The 14,513-nt window shown below is 50.3% G+C and overlaps 1 protein-coding gene and 1 non-coding gene across 3 annotated transcripts in view; both read right to left on the bottom strand.

Annotated features, from left to right (window-relative positions):
• Positions 1 to 14,513, bottom strand: part of SH3PXD2B (SH3 and PX domains 2B) — a 97,434-nt gene that overhangs the window by 52,145 nt on the left and 30,776 nt on the right. For both annotated transcript variants that reach the window (XM_088023674.1, XM_028102758.2), the window contains exon 3: positions 3,740 to 3,815. In XM_088023674.1, the coding sequence (XP_087879800.1) occupies positions 3,740 to 3,815 (76 nt within the window). The remainder of the gene's footprint in view (positions 1 to 3,739; positions 3,816 to 14,513) is intronic.
• On the bottom strand, positions 14,307 to 14,410 carry LOC148164384 (U6 spliceosomal RNA). Its single transcript, XR_015768270.1, has one exon. It is a non-coding gene; the product is annotated as a U6 spliceosomal RNA (small nuclear RNA).

Genomic DNA, 14,513 nt, shown 5'->3' with positions numbered 1-14,513 from the left:
AAACAAGGAACGCCTGCCTGAAGAGAAATCTCCCACAGTAAATGCTTCCTGCCTCTAATCTGTTTCTCAGAATTGGAGAGGAGTCCCTACCAAAAACATTTGGGTCCCATTTTGATATAATGTCCCCTTCTATAAATCAGAGGAAGGGTGGGGGAGTGGGGTATTCAGGCCTCTTACTGGGAAGCCTGTGACCCAACTCAAACAATTCACAATAGGCACGTTGCACGCACGGGCCCATGGGAACAGCACAGGCTGGTCCTGGAGTCACCACCGACGAAGAGAATTCACTCAAGGCCCAGCCTGCAGGGGCTGAGAGAGAAGGATAGAGAACTCCGGCACCTTCAAGGTCTCCTAGGGGTGTGACATGACAACAAAAGGACCACTCCTCTCCCTGAATGGCCTAGGAGTCTCCGGGCATATGGCAGACGCCCTGCCAACAAGGGGGACAGGAAGCCCTGTGGTGGCACCTGCTGGGGAGGCCATAGGCGCTGTAATCAGCCAATCCAGGGTGACTGTGCTGCCTTGAGAAATGTATTTCCTTCCCAGAGCCTCAGTCTCCTCATCTGTAAAATGGGAGAGCAGCCCTTATTTCTTAGTAGTAACCTCCATGACTCACCCAGCACAGGGCTTGGCCCTTCCTAGGTGCTCACAAAAGAGTAATCACATTTTTTTGTTGTTTTGTTTAAACAGGTTAGATGATACTGACTCATACTCTGTAATTGAGAGCACATGTTCTTTCCTCAACCTGCAGCTTGGTTTCTTAAGACCTGCCTCTGATAGGCTAATTCATCATCCATCTGCAGCAGACCTCGAGCCCGGCTCAGACCCTGGGCTGTGGGGCAGAACCATGTGGCCAGTACCTCCTTGGCTGGGGGCTCTGAGTGAAATGCCAGTTGGGACAATGGCCCTTTATCTGTGCCTCATGGGTTTCTGTGTGAGTTGTGGGGAAGGAGGGTGAGGCTTCCCCGGCAGGCCAGCCTTCCTGGAGTGGAAAGGGTGCTAGGCAGAGAGCATAGCCTTTGGTGGGAACGGGCAGGCTTTTGTTTTCCAGTGGTGGAAGGCCAAACTGTAAGTCTTATTTTTCAAGCCACATCCTCTGCCAAGTTGGCTTCCCCAGCTCTTGCTGGGATGGAAAATTGTACAGGGCTGCTTCACCCTCCCCCTGCCTTTGTGCTAACAAGAGACTTGCTTTTGTTCTGCTGACGCGGCAGTCTTGGCAGAAAATGGACCCCTAGGGGAGGGGATGTTCCTCCTGTGTATCCCTGCCCTTGGCCTTGGCCTCAAGGAAGAGTTAAGAGGTGGGCCATGAAGGGATGCTCGAGGGGTCCTGGGGCCCAGCCACACCTCTCCGAGCAGCAAGTGCGTGCCCCAAGCAGGAAAAATGGGGCTGAGTCTCTGAGAACAGCATTTTCATAAATTCGTGGGTGGAAAAGGATTCCGTAACCATGAAAGCTTTCAGGGGCTTGGGAGAGGGTCAGCTCAAGTTCTTCCCTGTGCTGGGAAGTTTTTTCATAGCTGGCTTTTGCCTTTCATCCAGTAAAGAGTTATAACTCCCTGCTTTCCTTTCCTTCCTTGAAGAAAAAAACCTACGATTGGGGTCCAGTTCAACTTGAATATTCAGATTGATCATTTAAGTATGACCCTAAAACATGAATATGAAGAAATTCCCAAGGAATGTCCCAGGATCCTGTTTCTGACTTTTGCAGAGAACCCACTATGTGCCAGGGAGAGAAGCTTTGTAAAGCGGGAGGCATTGTCCCATTTTACAGATGGAGAAACTGAGGCTTGGGGGCAGGGGGTTTTCATCAGCGTGAGGTCACGGAATTGGGTCTGTTTGACTCCAAAGCACAAGCTCTGGAGCACTGCTAGTTGGCTGTTGCATTGGTACACTGGGTTTTCTCCAATAGGGAACAAAAATTCTAGTGTGACTGCACACTTTCTCCGTGGAAGAACTAAAAACGTTAGCTTTTTTAGGCAAATGATTCTCCCAGTAGATGAGGCCTGGCAAATACATCTACCCTGTTTCTAAATCCACTCTGTGATGCCATTATCTGGAAGAACCACTCGATGTGCTGATGGCAGAACCCTGGAGTAGGGAGGAGAGAGTGGGCTTCTGAGGGACTCAGGGAGTCCCCCTCCTCTCAGGGCCTGCTCCCTCGTCTGCAAAATGAAAAAGATCTAAAGGCCCTTCCAGCTCTGAATATCTGTGATTTAGGGCGACTATCAATTTGCTGATTATCTGTACATAAAAATAATAGTAAGTGCTTGACTGCTGTTAGTTATGTGCCACTTAGCACCTAGCTAATCCTCACAACAACTCTATTATTTAAGTATCACTATTATCTACAATTTGCAAATGAAGAATGAAACTCCGCGTGCTTAAATAATTTCCCGAAGGTAACAGTGTTTGAGTGGGGGGCATTGGGATTTGAACCTGGGCTGTCTGACTTCAGGCATGAATTTTGGAGCCAGCCAAAGCTGTGTTTGAAGCACAGCTCTGTTATCTGTGCAAATGATTATAAATTTCTCTGAGCCTCAATTTCCTCATCTGTAAAATGGGCACAGGGTTGTTCTGAAGACTAAACAAGGTAATGAATGTAAAGCACTTATCCCCGTGACGGCCTACAGTAGACATCCAATATTATTACTTGAGGTAATAACTCTGGTTTGGGTAGCCCATTTTTTTGAGCTGAAGCCTTAATACTATTCCTTTGGTAAGGAATTTTTTTGGCGGGGGGAAGAAACACTTAATGTCTTAAGGGCAGGGATCAGCCATGAGTGTATTAACTCCTCCATAGTGCCTGGAGGAGTGCCTGGCACTCAGAAGGTGCTTGGCAGCTGTGGCAGATAGGCAGGCAGATTTCTAAAATGGACCCCCAAAGATGTCCCATTGTCATCCCCAGAGCCCCAGAGCCCCAGAGCCTATACATATGATGAGATCTCACTCCTGGGATCATGTTACAACATATGCCACAGTTCTATTTAAGAGAGGGAAGTTATCCTGGATTAGCTAAGTAGGTATAATGTAATCACATGAGCCCTTAAAAGCAAACAGCTTTCTCCAACAGGTGGCAGAAAGGGAAGTCAGAGAGATTCAAGGCACGGGAAAGATTCAATGCTCCACCGCCAGCTTGAAGATGGATAAGGAACGCAGTCAGCCTCTGGAAGCTGAGGGGTCCCTGGCTGAGAGCCAGCAAGGAAACATGTATTCTACTTCCATAGCTGCAAGGAATTGAATTCTGCCAACAACCTGAATGAGGCTGGAAGTGGATTCTTCCCTAATCCTCCAGATAAGAGCCCAGCCTGGCCAAGATGATGACCTCTGCCTTGGGAGACTCTAACCAAAGAACCCAGCAGCACCTGCCTGGACTTCCTACCAACTGAACTTGAGATAATAAATGAGGGTGGTTTTAAGCTGCTAAATTGGTGTGAATTCATGACACGGCAATGGCAAAGTAATACTGCAGCCATAACAAAGATGCCACTCACTACAAAAGCTTTATGAGCTCTAATTATTCCCATTGTAGAGACAGAAAAAACTGAGGATCCTGGAGGTGAAGTATCTTGCCTAAGAGGATGGTACAGCATCCAACCCCAAAGCCCATATTCTTAGGCACTAATTTCTACAAATGGCTGGGACTCTGGTCATTAGGACAATGCCCCAGGAAGCTGAGCTGAGAAATGCGGGGGCTGTCCTGGATCCCCCCAGAGCCCCTCTAACAGCATGTGTCTCACCCACCTGGCAGAAAGGGAATGATCCGCTGTTTGGGATCCTTCTGTCCTCCTTCCATGGGAAATTTGTCCAACATCTGCATCTAAACAGGGGGAGAATAGCAAAAACGGAAGCCTTTAATATGATAAATGCATTTCTGACATTTTAAGGGAATTACGTGAAATATGTGATTTAATATATAAAGGCTCACTGTGTTCAGCTTTTCAGAAACCCAGACTAATGGGAAGGCAATATCAACTGGACCTAGGATTTCCATAAAAACAATTCTCTCTGTTCATAGCCGCCATATCAGTGAAGGCTCAGAGCTGGGGGAGACCACTGTCAGTTTTCCTGGGGGTCTCCAGCCAAAGGACCTGAAATGTGAACAATACCCCCAGAGCCACCAGAATTCCACTGACAGCAGGTCAATCTGTTTCCTAAGAATTGCAGGTTTTGTCAGGTAACAAACCACTGGGACTCAATTAATCTGGTTAGGTCTATGCCTGTGAGATCATTACACTCCCCTGCCACACTAAGATTCCCCAGGTTGGCCCAACAGATAGATCTGTGCCCCGCTCTGTGCTAGGTACATGGGGTTCAGAGATGAAAAGACTTTAAGTCTAGAGAGCCAGAAGAGGAAATAAATCCTTACAGGGCGGTGTAGGAAGCACCTTCAGAGGTATGTGTAGGCTGCTGTAGAGGGGAGAAGGAACAGGGGCCGAGTTGCCAAACTGGAAACCTTTACTAGTGTGATAAACGCCTCTCTGATTTGATATACAAAATCCCAAGGACCTGTGGCTTGTGGTCTTGGGGAAGTGACAGACCCTGGGTCTCATCTCTAAGTTGGCCATAATGATACCAACGTGCAGTGTTACTTTATGGATTAAAGCGGGGCCGTGGTAGTGACTGAGGCTGCCATCAGATTTCTGGTTCTTCTCCTGAGCACACGGTAGATTTGTACTCCCCACCCCCTTGCGGTGGGATGTGGCCGGTTAAATGTGAGCAGAAGAGACATGTGTCACTTTGGGGTGGGAGAGTTATGAGTGGTGCGTGATTTACTACCCTCACTTCTTTCTGCCATGTGACTGGCCACACTGCAGAAAGTAGCTTCTCTGCCACTGAGGGTCCGGAGTCCCCAACAACCACGGAGGGAGATGGACCCTAGTTGTATAGAGAGGCTCTCTGTCATAGCATCATAGCCACCCTACTGGTACCTGGGCCCGGGATTCAAACAGGAAGGGACTCTTGAGCCTCCCACGTGACGGCTGGAATGTGAAAAGCCTGCCGCTCATCGTTTCTTCTCCAGCAGAAAGTCACCCTGGCATTCAAGATGCCCCTCTGTAGAAGGAAAGAAGCCCTGCATAGCCCTGGAGAAATAAGCACAGCTAGTGCATAGGGGGAGGGAGGAGAGGTCGCAAGGGCAAGAGAAACAGGTTATCCGTGCCAGGCACAGACTAGATTCTTTAGACACATGCTCTCACTAAATCTTCCGAACACTCCTTCAAGGTGGACATGATTAGCCAGGAAACTGGAGCCCAAAGAGGGAAGAAATCTGCCACGGGCCTGCAGCCAGCAAGCGGCGTGGCCAGAGATGGAAGCCCGTGGCTTCTCTGCCGTCACACTACCCGCCTCGATGAAAACGGATTGCTCTGTGGGCCTGGGAGGCAGGCGGGGGCTCCCTGCCCCGTTGGTGCTGTCTTCTGTGATGCCCTTGGGGAGGCCGGTCCGCCTCGGCTTGGCCGGCACCCTGATGGGCTGCCCAGAGGTCACGGTCTGATTTGTGGTTTCCTGTTGGCCCTACTCTGTGCTGCGTGCCAATGGGACATGCTTGGTCCACCGTCATTCAGCAACTGGAGAGCCCACAGCAGGCCTGCTGCAAAGGCGGGCTGCTTTCTTTGAATCCAGGAGCTTTCCGACTCTGGGACAAAGTAGGTACTCAACACCAACCGACCAAAGCAATGAAGGCAACTGAGTGGAACACTCTAGGAGACAGCTTCACGTGTTCACTAAGTGCCCTAGTTAATACTCTTCATATCACTAATATTAAATAAGAATTAGTCACCACTCTAACAGTTGTTTGGCAGTTTACGGTTAGCAAGCCTTCGCATGCATGATTTGATCTGACCTTCACAGTAACTCTGTGATATAAATGTACGCTGCCCATGTCCCAGATAGGAGAAACTGGGGAGCAGAGAGGGACAGCTGCTTGAGGTCACCCAGCTGAGTGGTGGTCCAGCCAGTTCAAGGACCTTAATCGAAATCCCACTCTCTTTCCCTAAGGTCACTCTCAAAGGTGGCTTTGGAGTGTCATGCAAGCGTGAAAAATCAGCCTGAGATGAAGTAAGTTTAATATTCTGTGCACAGGTGAACAGCATGCTTTCTTTTGAAAAGCGGGGTGATCGATCAGTCTCAGCCACAGAGTCTTTTAGAGATGATAGGTTTTGCCTAATGCCATCTTTTTTGGTCCTTCTCAATTTTATTTGTTAGGACAATGCTGGAACACCGATAAAGGGAACTCAGGAGAAAAAAAAACAAGGTATGCACCAGTAATCCATCCACCTGACCATGCCCGTTCTCCCTTCTCCCAGCATCCTTCTGAGCCTCTGTCTGAAGGAGGCCAGAGAAAAAGGCCTCCCCCAGTGCTGCCTGCGGTCTCTGACAGTGTGTCTTAGGAAGTTACTCTCTCATCCTTTTTCCTGACTTGCTTTTACCCAGACAAGCATGGCCCAAAGAGCTGAAGTGTCCTCTCAAGTGTTGCCAATTGAGGCAGCAGACCTGGGTTTCATGATGCAATATCTAACCACAGATGGTACCCCTGGGGACCAGACAGTCCTGGGGTTACATCTTGATGCTTCCTCAGGCCAGCTGTGTGTCAGGGGTCAGCCTCCTCACCCAGGGAGCCTGAGTCACCATCTGGGGAACGAGGACCACAGTCTGCCTGGCAGAGTCTCGCTATGTCCGTGAACGCCGAACGTGAGCCCTTTGGGGACATCCAGGTGCTCAACAACGGATCCCCTCTCTCCTGGCACTCTGCCCCTAAAGAAGACATTATTCTAAAAGTTATTTGGGAATGATTTTTAGTAGTTTGTGAGGCTGTGTGTTTTAGAAATTGTGTTAAATATACTTAACATAAACTTTACCATTTTGAACATACAAGGAGTGGCATTAAGCACATTCACATTGCTGTGGAACCATCACCACCATCCATCTCCAGAACCTCTTCATCATCCTAAACTGAAAGTCTGTCCCCATTAAACACTAACTCCCTATTCTCCTCCCCCAGCCCCTGGCAACCACCATTCCACTTTCTATCTATACAAATCTACCTGTTCTAGGTGCTACATGTCACGGAATCGTGCAGTATTTGTCCTTCGGTATCTGGCTTATTTCGCTCTGCATCATGTCTTTGAGGTTCATCCATGTTGTAGCAGGTGTCAGAATGTCCTTTCTTTTTAAGGCTGAATAACATTCCAGCACGAGGCTGTGTTTTAAGGTTAGCAAAACTCCTCAGACTATCCAAGTCCCCTCAGGAGCCAGAGCTTGGTTGTCCAACAGAACCTTCTGCAATAATGGCAATGTTCTATATCTGCACAGTTCCTTACCGTAGCCACTAGCCCTAGATGGAGCTCCAAGGCTGAGCCCTTGAAACATGGCTCCGGAGATGGAAGAATCGAACTTTTAATTTTATTTAACTCTTATTAATTTAAATAGCCTCACATGACTAGTGCCATGATCACAGACAGTGCAGGGCTGAACTATAACACCCATCCTCCTCATTTAGCTTTATCCAGTTTTATTTCACTTTCTTTATCACTCTGTCAATGGTCATGACAATCTAAGAGGACTATTTGCAAGGACAGGAGATCAGAGGCCTGTGAGGTATTTTGCTTTTGGTCTTAGTGTGTCCAGATTCATAGGCCACAGGCTGCTTCTATCCAGAGGGCTGTCATACTTGGCACCCACAGGCCACATTCCAGACACTCTGTGGGGACCCCTGGACCCAGGCTGTCTGCAGCAGCAGGACCAGAGGCATGCCGGGCTAAGGCCAACTGTAGACTGCTCTCCTTGGAAACTAGAAAATCCATCCCTTCCCTCCAGTTAATAAAAGGAAGTGGTGCTCGGGGTGAGGAGGACTGGAAACCGAGGAGGAAAGTGAGTCAGTCTGGGGGACGGGAAGGGAGAGGGAGCCACGTCAAGTGGCCACATCGCAGGCCTCCAAGGGGGATGAGGGAACACTCCATCAGCAGTTTTCAAGATCAGCTTGTGGTAGAGAGAAAGGAGACATGCTGTCCAAGGAAAACAGTGTGGAAGCTGGCGTGGAGGGCCACACGTGGTTTGTGTTAGTGGCAGACTGGACTTGAAGGGGTTTACTCCCTCAGTATCACAAAGCCTCCCGTCCCAGAAGAGCCAGAGCAGACTGTGGAGACTGTCACGCACAGCTGCCGACAGGGTCGCTGGGAAGCCACGTGGTCCTTGGAGCGGGACACGACATACCCGGAGCCGCCTGACATGGCTCGCTGTCTTTGGAGATTCTGTCCCCTTGAGGGGTGGTCTGGGGAAATGTTAACATGCTCAGGTGTCCTGGTGGACATGCCACGTGGGCCCTGCCTCCCCTCCCGTCTCTCCACCTCACTCTTCTCCCTGAGGCCCTTTGGTCCAAGTCAGCAGGTCCTCAGTCTGACTTCCTTACTGGTCTGCCTGCCCTTGGGCCTTCCCCAGCACCACTTCACTGGTATGAGCTGGGTACCTGGCATACAACTGTGCAAAGAATGAATGAGTAAAAAAAAAAAAAAAAAGTGGTTATCTGGTTTGGTCAGCCATGGAAAGCCCTCCCCTATTCTGCTGTCTAGGACAGGAGAAATTAGGTTCCAGGGGGCAGCAACAGGACCTGGCCTGGGATTCAGAGGCAACTGACCAACACAATCTTGCTCCTTTCTCTTTCAGAAAACAAGAATTGCTGACTGTGTGGGAAAGGGCAGCTACGGTACTGTCTCAGCTACCCACCACCGAGATGGCCACAGCTTTTCAGATGGAAGGGAAGAAAGACTCCATCAGGCGTGTACAACATGTGGGAGGCACTGCAATTTCAGAAGACAGTGCCTGTGTGTGAGGACCCAGCCAAGACAGTACTTGGATAAATATGGCTGGCAGACTCTGAGGCCAGCTGCTGGCTAGGATCTTGCTGGGCAGCCTTCCCGGCTGGGCCAGGCCTGCCTGGGGAGAGGGAACCCTTCGGCTCTGCCACCCCTGTACCTGCCCCCAGAAAAGATGAGAAGACACTCCCTTCCCTTTGGCCTCTGGGGTGGAGCACAGGGGCTTCCAGGCAGACACGCTCCAAAGCTCAGAAGTGCACTTGGGGCTGTCAAACTCCCAGAGAAGGGACAGGTCAGTCTTGTCTCAGTCCCACTTGGAAACAGTGACTTCTGCTGTGTGCACTGGGATAGCCGCTCCCATTTCTGGATCTCGGTTCCCTTCTCTGGGGAGAAACAGAGGTGCAGATCCAGATGCTGCCTCCGCTTTGCCTTCAGCTCTGGGATGTGGTATGTCTAGAAACAGCTCCCCCTGCAAGCCCCCGTCCCTAGGAACAGCCCTTTCTGGGTCCCCACAGATGGAGTGTCCCTGTGTACAGGACACGTGTGATGGCACTTCTCCCCCGAGGTCCCTGCTGGGCAGAGTGACCCAGCTGGCCGTGTCCCCCGCCACCAGAATTCTGCCAGATGCCCAGCTAGAAATCCTGCCTCTACACTTTGCACACGTGGTTTCCTCTTCATGAAAAGCCCTCCCCTATCCTGCCGGCAGGTCAGCTCCTTACTTCGGGTCAAGGCCCTGCTCAGATATCAGCTCCTCCAGGAAGCAAGCTCTGCCTGAGGCTCCCTGGCTGGGACAGAGGTCCCTCTCTGCACACCTGGGGTCTGGCTCAGCACATATTTAACCGTGCCTTCCGCAGGGAGAGCCCTGGTTCCGTTGAAGACCATGACGCTGGCCTGGCGGGACACACTGAGCCAGTGGGAAACTCAGAGGGCAAAGGTCGCGTGGCACGGTGTAGAGTGGACCCCTCCCACATCTGAGGCCTGTTTGTGAAGGGCCTGTGTTGTGCTCGGAGCAGCCCTCCGCAGGATAGGCTCTGCCCGCTTCTTAGTGGGAGTGCCAAATGGGCCTCCGAAGGCCAGCTCTAGGCAGAGCTCTGCGGCAAATCTATCTTCGAACAGACAGATGTAACGCCAGTGCTGGGCCTCAAGGAGGCTAGGGGGCTAAGTGGTTAGGAGCACGGGTTTCAGACTCAGCCATACCTGGGCCTGAATCCTAGCCATGCTGCTTCTGGGCACATGACTCTGCATCTCCGAGCTTCTGCTTCCCTGTCTATGACTTCGGGCTTGTAAGTGAGGACTGAATGAGACGGCACAGAAAGTGGGCACCTGGAGCATTTCAGTAAATGCTCGCTGACCCTGTCACTGCATCACTCAAACCCCATTTCCTCTAGGCACTGCCCTCGACGCTCTGCGTGTTCTGGCTGTCCCCATGCCCTGCTCGGATGCCAACTCCCTCTGGCACCCTGGGATGGACTCTCCAGCGTGGGCCCCAGCAGGGCAGAAAGGGAGATTCAGAGAGGCCTGCCCAAGGCCACATCGCTGGTAACACAGAGCTGACACCAGGTCTTCCCATCCCAAGACCAGGGCTCTATCACCTGCACCCTTGTGTGAATGAGACACGAGCTCAGATGACCACTAGAAAGTGGCAGGTATGACGACCAGAGTCTGGCTGTTCTAAGCGTAAGAGGGTTAGGAAATCATACCAGAAGGTGAACTGTCATAAAGGGGGCCTTCTCGCTGGTGACTGTGAGTCTCTTTTCCCACAAAGGAGCCTGAGGCATGTTCCTCCTTTCTACCCCAGGCAGCCTCCCTGCAGACTATTTCCTCTGCCTGAATGTCCTGCCCCGACCGGGAGGAGCATTTGCTGTTTCATCTACAGGCTATTTCTTTTACTCCCTTCCCTAGGCTGGCCCTGACTGGCCCAGCCATTGACCCAAGATGAACCAATGAGACTTTTACTTAAATTGTTGGGGGTGTTCTTCTTTTTCCTGAAGCCACTGAGCTGACCTGTTGGATACAGCTTAGAGCTGTGGCCACCACTACCACATATCACCCTGCTTGGGCACAGAGAATGCTAAGAAGTGGAGAAAGGCAGGTCCTCATTGACATTTTTGCCCCTGGATCCAGCCATACCTGAAGCCAAGAATGCTTAGATGTCTCAGTTACATTTAGCTAATCAATGTTCTTTTTGAGTAATCCATTTTGACTGGCTTTCTGTCATCTGCAACTAAAACAAGTTCTGACTAAAACAAGATCTCACAGCCAGTAAGTGGCAGCGTTTAGATCAAAGCCCAGGATCTTAACCACTCTATTAAACTGGCATCGTCTCTTCCTCTAATCTTTACGCCAGTTCCTAGCAACAACCCGTGCCCATCAATAAATCCCAACAGCTGACATTTGCTCAGGGCTGGACAGCCCAGAAACTGCTCACACGTGTCATCACTTTTTAAAAAAGGCAATTGAGATATACTTCCTATACCATAAAATTCACCCTTTTAAAGTGTACAATTCAGTGGTTTTTAGTATATTCACAAGGCTGTGCAACCATGACCATCACCCAATTCCAGAACATTTTCATCACCCCCAAAAGACACCCAGTACCCACAAACAGCCTCTTCCCCTTTTCCCCTCCCCCCAGCTCCTGGCAACCACGGATCTGCCGAATCTACCTCTTCTGGACACACATCACCATTTTTAGGTCCATATAAGCCTTGTGAAGTAGCCACTAGAGAGAGGGACACTAGAAGCAAAGTGGCTAAGAGTGCGGCTTCTGGAGTCACCCACCCAGTTTCAAACCCAAGTTCTGATGTTCACTAGCTGTGTGACCTTGTGCAAATGACTTAACCTCTCTGAGCCTAAGATTCTCCATCTATGTAATTGAATAAGCTTAACGCGAGGATTCCATGAGTCATTATCATCTAGATGCTTAGCAGTCAGTGATCCAGAAATACCAGCTGGTTCTGCTGTCATGACCACACATTACGGATGAGGCCAGAAAGGCAACACAGGGGTTAAGGGGCATGCCGAAGGCCACACAGCACAGGCGGCTGGGCCCCAAGTCTCCTGACTGAGTCCTCTGCATTTTCCATTACAGCGCACTGGCCTAGCTGTTCCTCCACGAAAGCCTGGCCCTCCCCATACTCTCTTGTGCCAAGTCACTTTTGGAAAAAGCCAAGGCTACTCGGCAGACAAGAGGAAGGGGAGGGTGGCATCACGAGATCATCTTACTTCGAGGGGTCCCAGCCCCATGTGGGCTGGCCTCCTTGCCTGGTCCTGGAGAACAGCTGACTTTGGCTGGTGGGGTCCTGCCCTCCTCTCGTCCAGATCCCCCCTCTGGGATGTGGGGGGTGGGGGGCAGGCCACTTCTAGGACAGCGGGACCCTCTGGAATTCCGTGATGTTCCCACTCCAGCCACCCATCTGGGACTCTTTAAAGCTGGCTGAAGCACTGCCTTTAGACTATCAGGGAGGGGCGTCTGAGGCAGCTGTTTGTGTTATAGTAAACCCCCAATTATTGCCAATTATGCCGAGTGGGGGAGAAAACCTCACTTTTAAGCTCTGGAAGAAATAAGAAAGTTGAGTCAGAACAGGAGAGTCAGGGAGGACAGGCTTTGGGCCAGGGAGACTCGTGATCATACTCTGGCTCAAGCATTCCCAAATGATGTCACCTTGGGCAAGTCTCATCTGAACAGAGGGACAGCTAATGACAGCTAATGTGCTTACTGAGCGAGGCACATCTTGAGTAACGGTCACAATGAATGCACAAAGAAAGCGTTTTCACTCTTAGTATGCAGATGGGGAGACTGAGTCTCAGAAACACACAGCGGTGACACCAAGCTGAGATCTGAAAGGCAGAGCTGAGATTCGAAACGTCTGTCTAATCCCAGAAGTCAAGGTCTAAAGCCCTGGGTATGCTGCCTCACTGGCTGCAGAACAACAGCTATTAACATTTCCAGAGCTTCTCTCCACCCCGTCCTCATTCAACCTCTCCTCCTCCAGATGATGCTGTACCAAACGCCCAGACCCCTCTGGCCACAGCCGACAGTCTCAGGGGTGGACCCAGCACCCTTGGGACCATCAGATTCTCTCTCTCCTGGAGACTGGACCCAGCACCTAGAAACGCCAGAGTGTTGGCAACAGGGAAGGACATTTCAACTGGGGGACTGCAGTGCTGTCTGGGGATGTGGGCCAATGGTCCGGGGAGGAAGCTGGTCCAAAGAGGCTAGCAGGAAAACAGAGCAGGCTCGATGGGAGACCCTGTGGCCATAGCGATAGACGGCTGGGGAGCCGCTAGGCCTCCGAGGGCCGTTCAGTTGCTGGCTCTGGGGCCCTGTGAGGCCAGCTGCATTTCCTGCTCTGGGATCTGTGGGGGCACACCTGCCTCTTCCTGTAAATCTACCCTACTTCTTCCTCTCTTCCTGCCTAAGCTGCTCAGGGGGTGTTGGCTCTGTGGATGTCCATAATCCCCAGGATAGCAATTCTGATTGTAGCAGTTCTATTGTTTCGTTGTTCTCTGCCCCCTGTTATCCTTTTGGAGGTACCAGGCAGGCAAGAGGCTTCTGGAAGCAAAATACAGGTAGTCCTCCCTACACAGACCCGCTGTGCAGGAAAAGTCTGTCGAGCAACTTGCAAAAGTGTTTACCCAACATTCAGTGTCTGAACTGAAGACGTGCTGTAATAGATCCGCATAGATCACCCCTGCATCTGCGTAAGAGGGTATGGATCTTGGTCATTCTCAGACAGGACTATTCCTCCTGCTCATGGCATTTAAAGGTGTTGGGCATCATCTTCTCTGCCTTTCCCCCAGGGTTCAGCCCCTTCCTTGCCCCCATGCTGCTCCTGCCAAGTCTGTTTTAGATAGTACCTTAGCATCTTTAACATATAGTCTCTTTATGTATTTACATGTTTGCTGTAGACCAGAAGGAAATATAATTTACATATGGTACTGTTTGATTTGGTTGCATTTTATGAACACAAAATGCCACTAATAAGTTCAGTGCATTTTAATAATTAGGTAACTGGTGTCTCAGTTGGTTTACATTACGCAATGACTCTTGGCAGTTTGTTATGTAGGCGTTTGAGATTGTTTTAGTGATATTGGGGAAACTGGTTAGGAGCACATTATTATCTCTCCTCCCCCTCTAAAATAATGAAATACAGATTCTGAAAACTCTTTATTCAACATTTTTAGGAATGGATTAGGTCCATACGACCAAGGCTGCCTGTGGTTAATATCACCCAAGCTTCCGAGAGAACATGTGAGGTCAAGACACGGGATGGTATGCAGAGGACACTGTGTTCACTGGGACTTCTGGGAAGTGACCTTTCACTCCTTCCTGCTGAGTATGAGCCCAGGGCATTTTGTAACCCTGTGGGATCTGAGGATAAAGCCAACACCATGAAAGTAGGAATGCAGGATGAGAGGAAGGAGCTGGGTGAGGTGGTACTGTGAAAACCCTGGATCAAGCTATGCCTGAAGCCGAGAAGGTTTTTTTCCTCCTGGGATAGTCAGACGAGTGCTCCACAGATTTGTGTGTCGTTCTTGCACAGGGACCGTGTTAATTTCTGTATCATTCTGATTTCAGTACCTGTGCTGCTGAAGTGAGCACATGGACATCGTTTTTAAATCTAGGAAATAAAAAGGAACACTATGTGTCCGCCACGGGTGAGGGTCTAGGCTCTGACGTCAACATGGAAAGTTAGTCCGATTAA

This window comes from Eumetopias jubatus, unplaced genomic scaffold (genome assembly GCF_037043125.1).
Source record: "Eumetopias jubatus isolate StellerSeaLion01/CBP00866 unplaced genomic scaffold, mEumJub1_p1.0 scaffold_5, whole genome shotgun sequence".
Lineage (NCBI taxonomy): Eukaryota > Metazoa > Chordata > Mammalia > Carnivora > Otariidae > Eumetopias > Eumetopias jubatus.
This window is presented reverse-complemented; position numbering and strand designations above follow the sequence as displayed.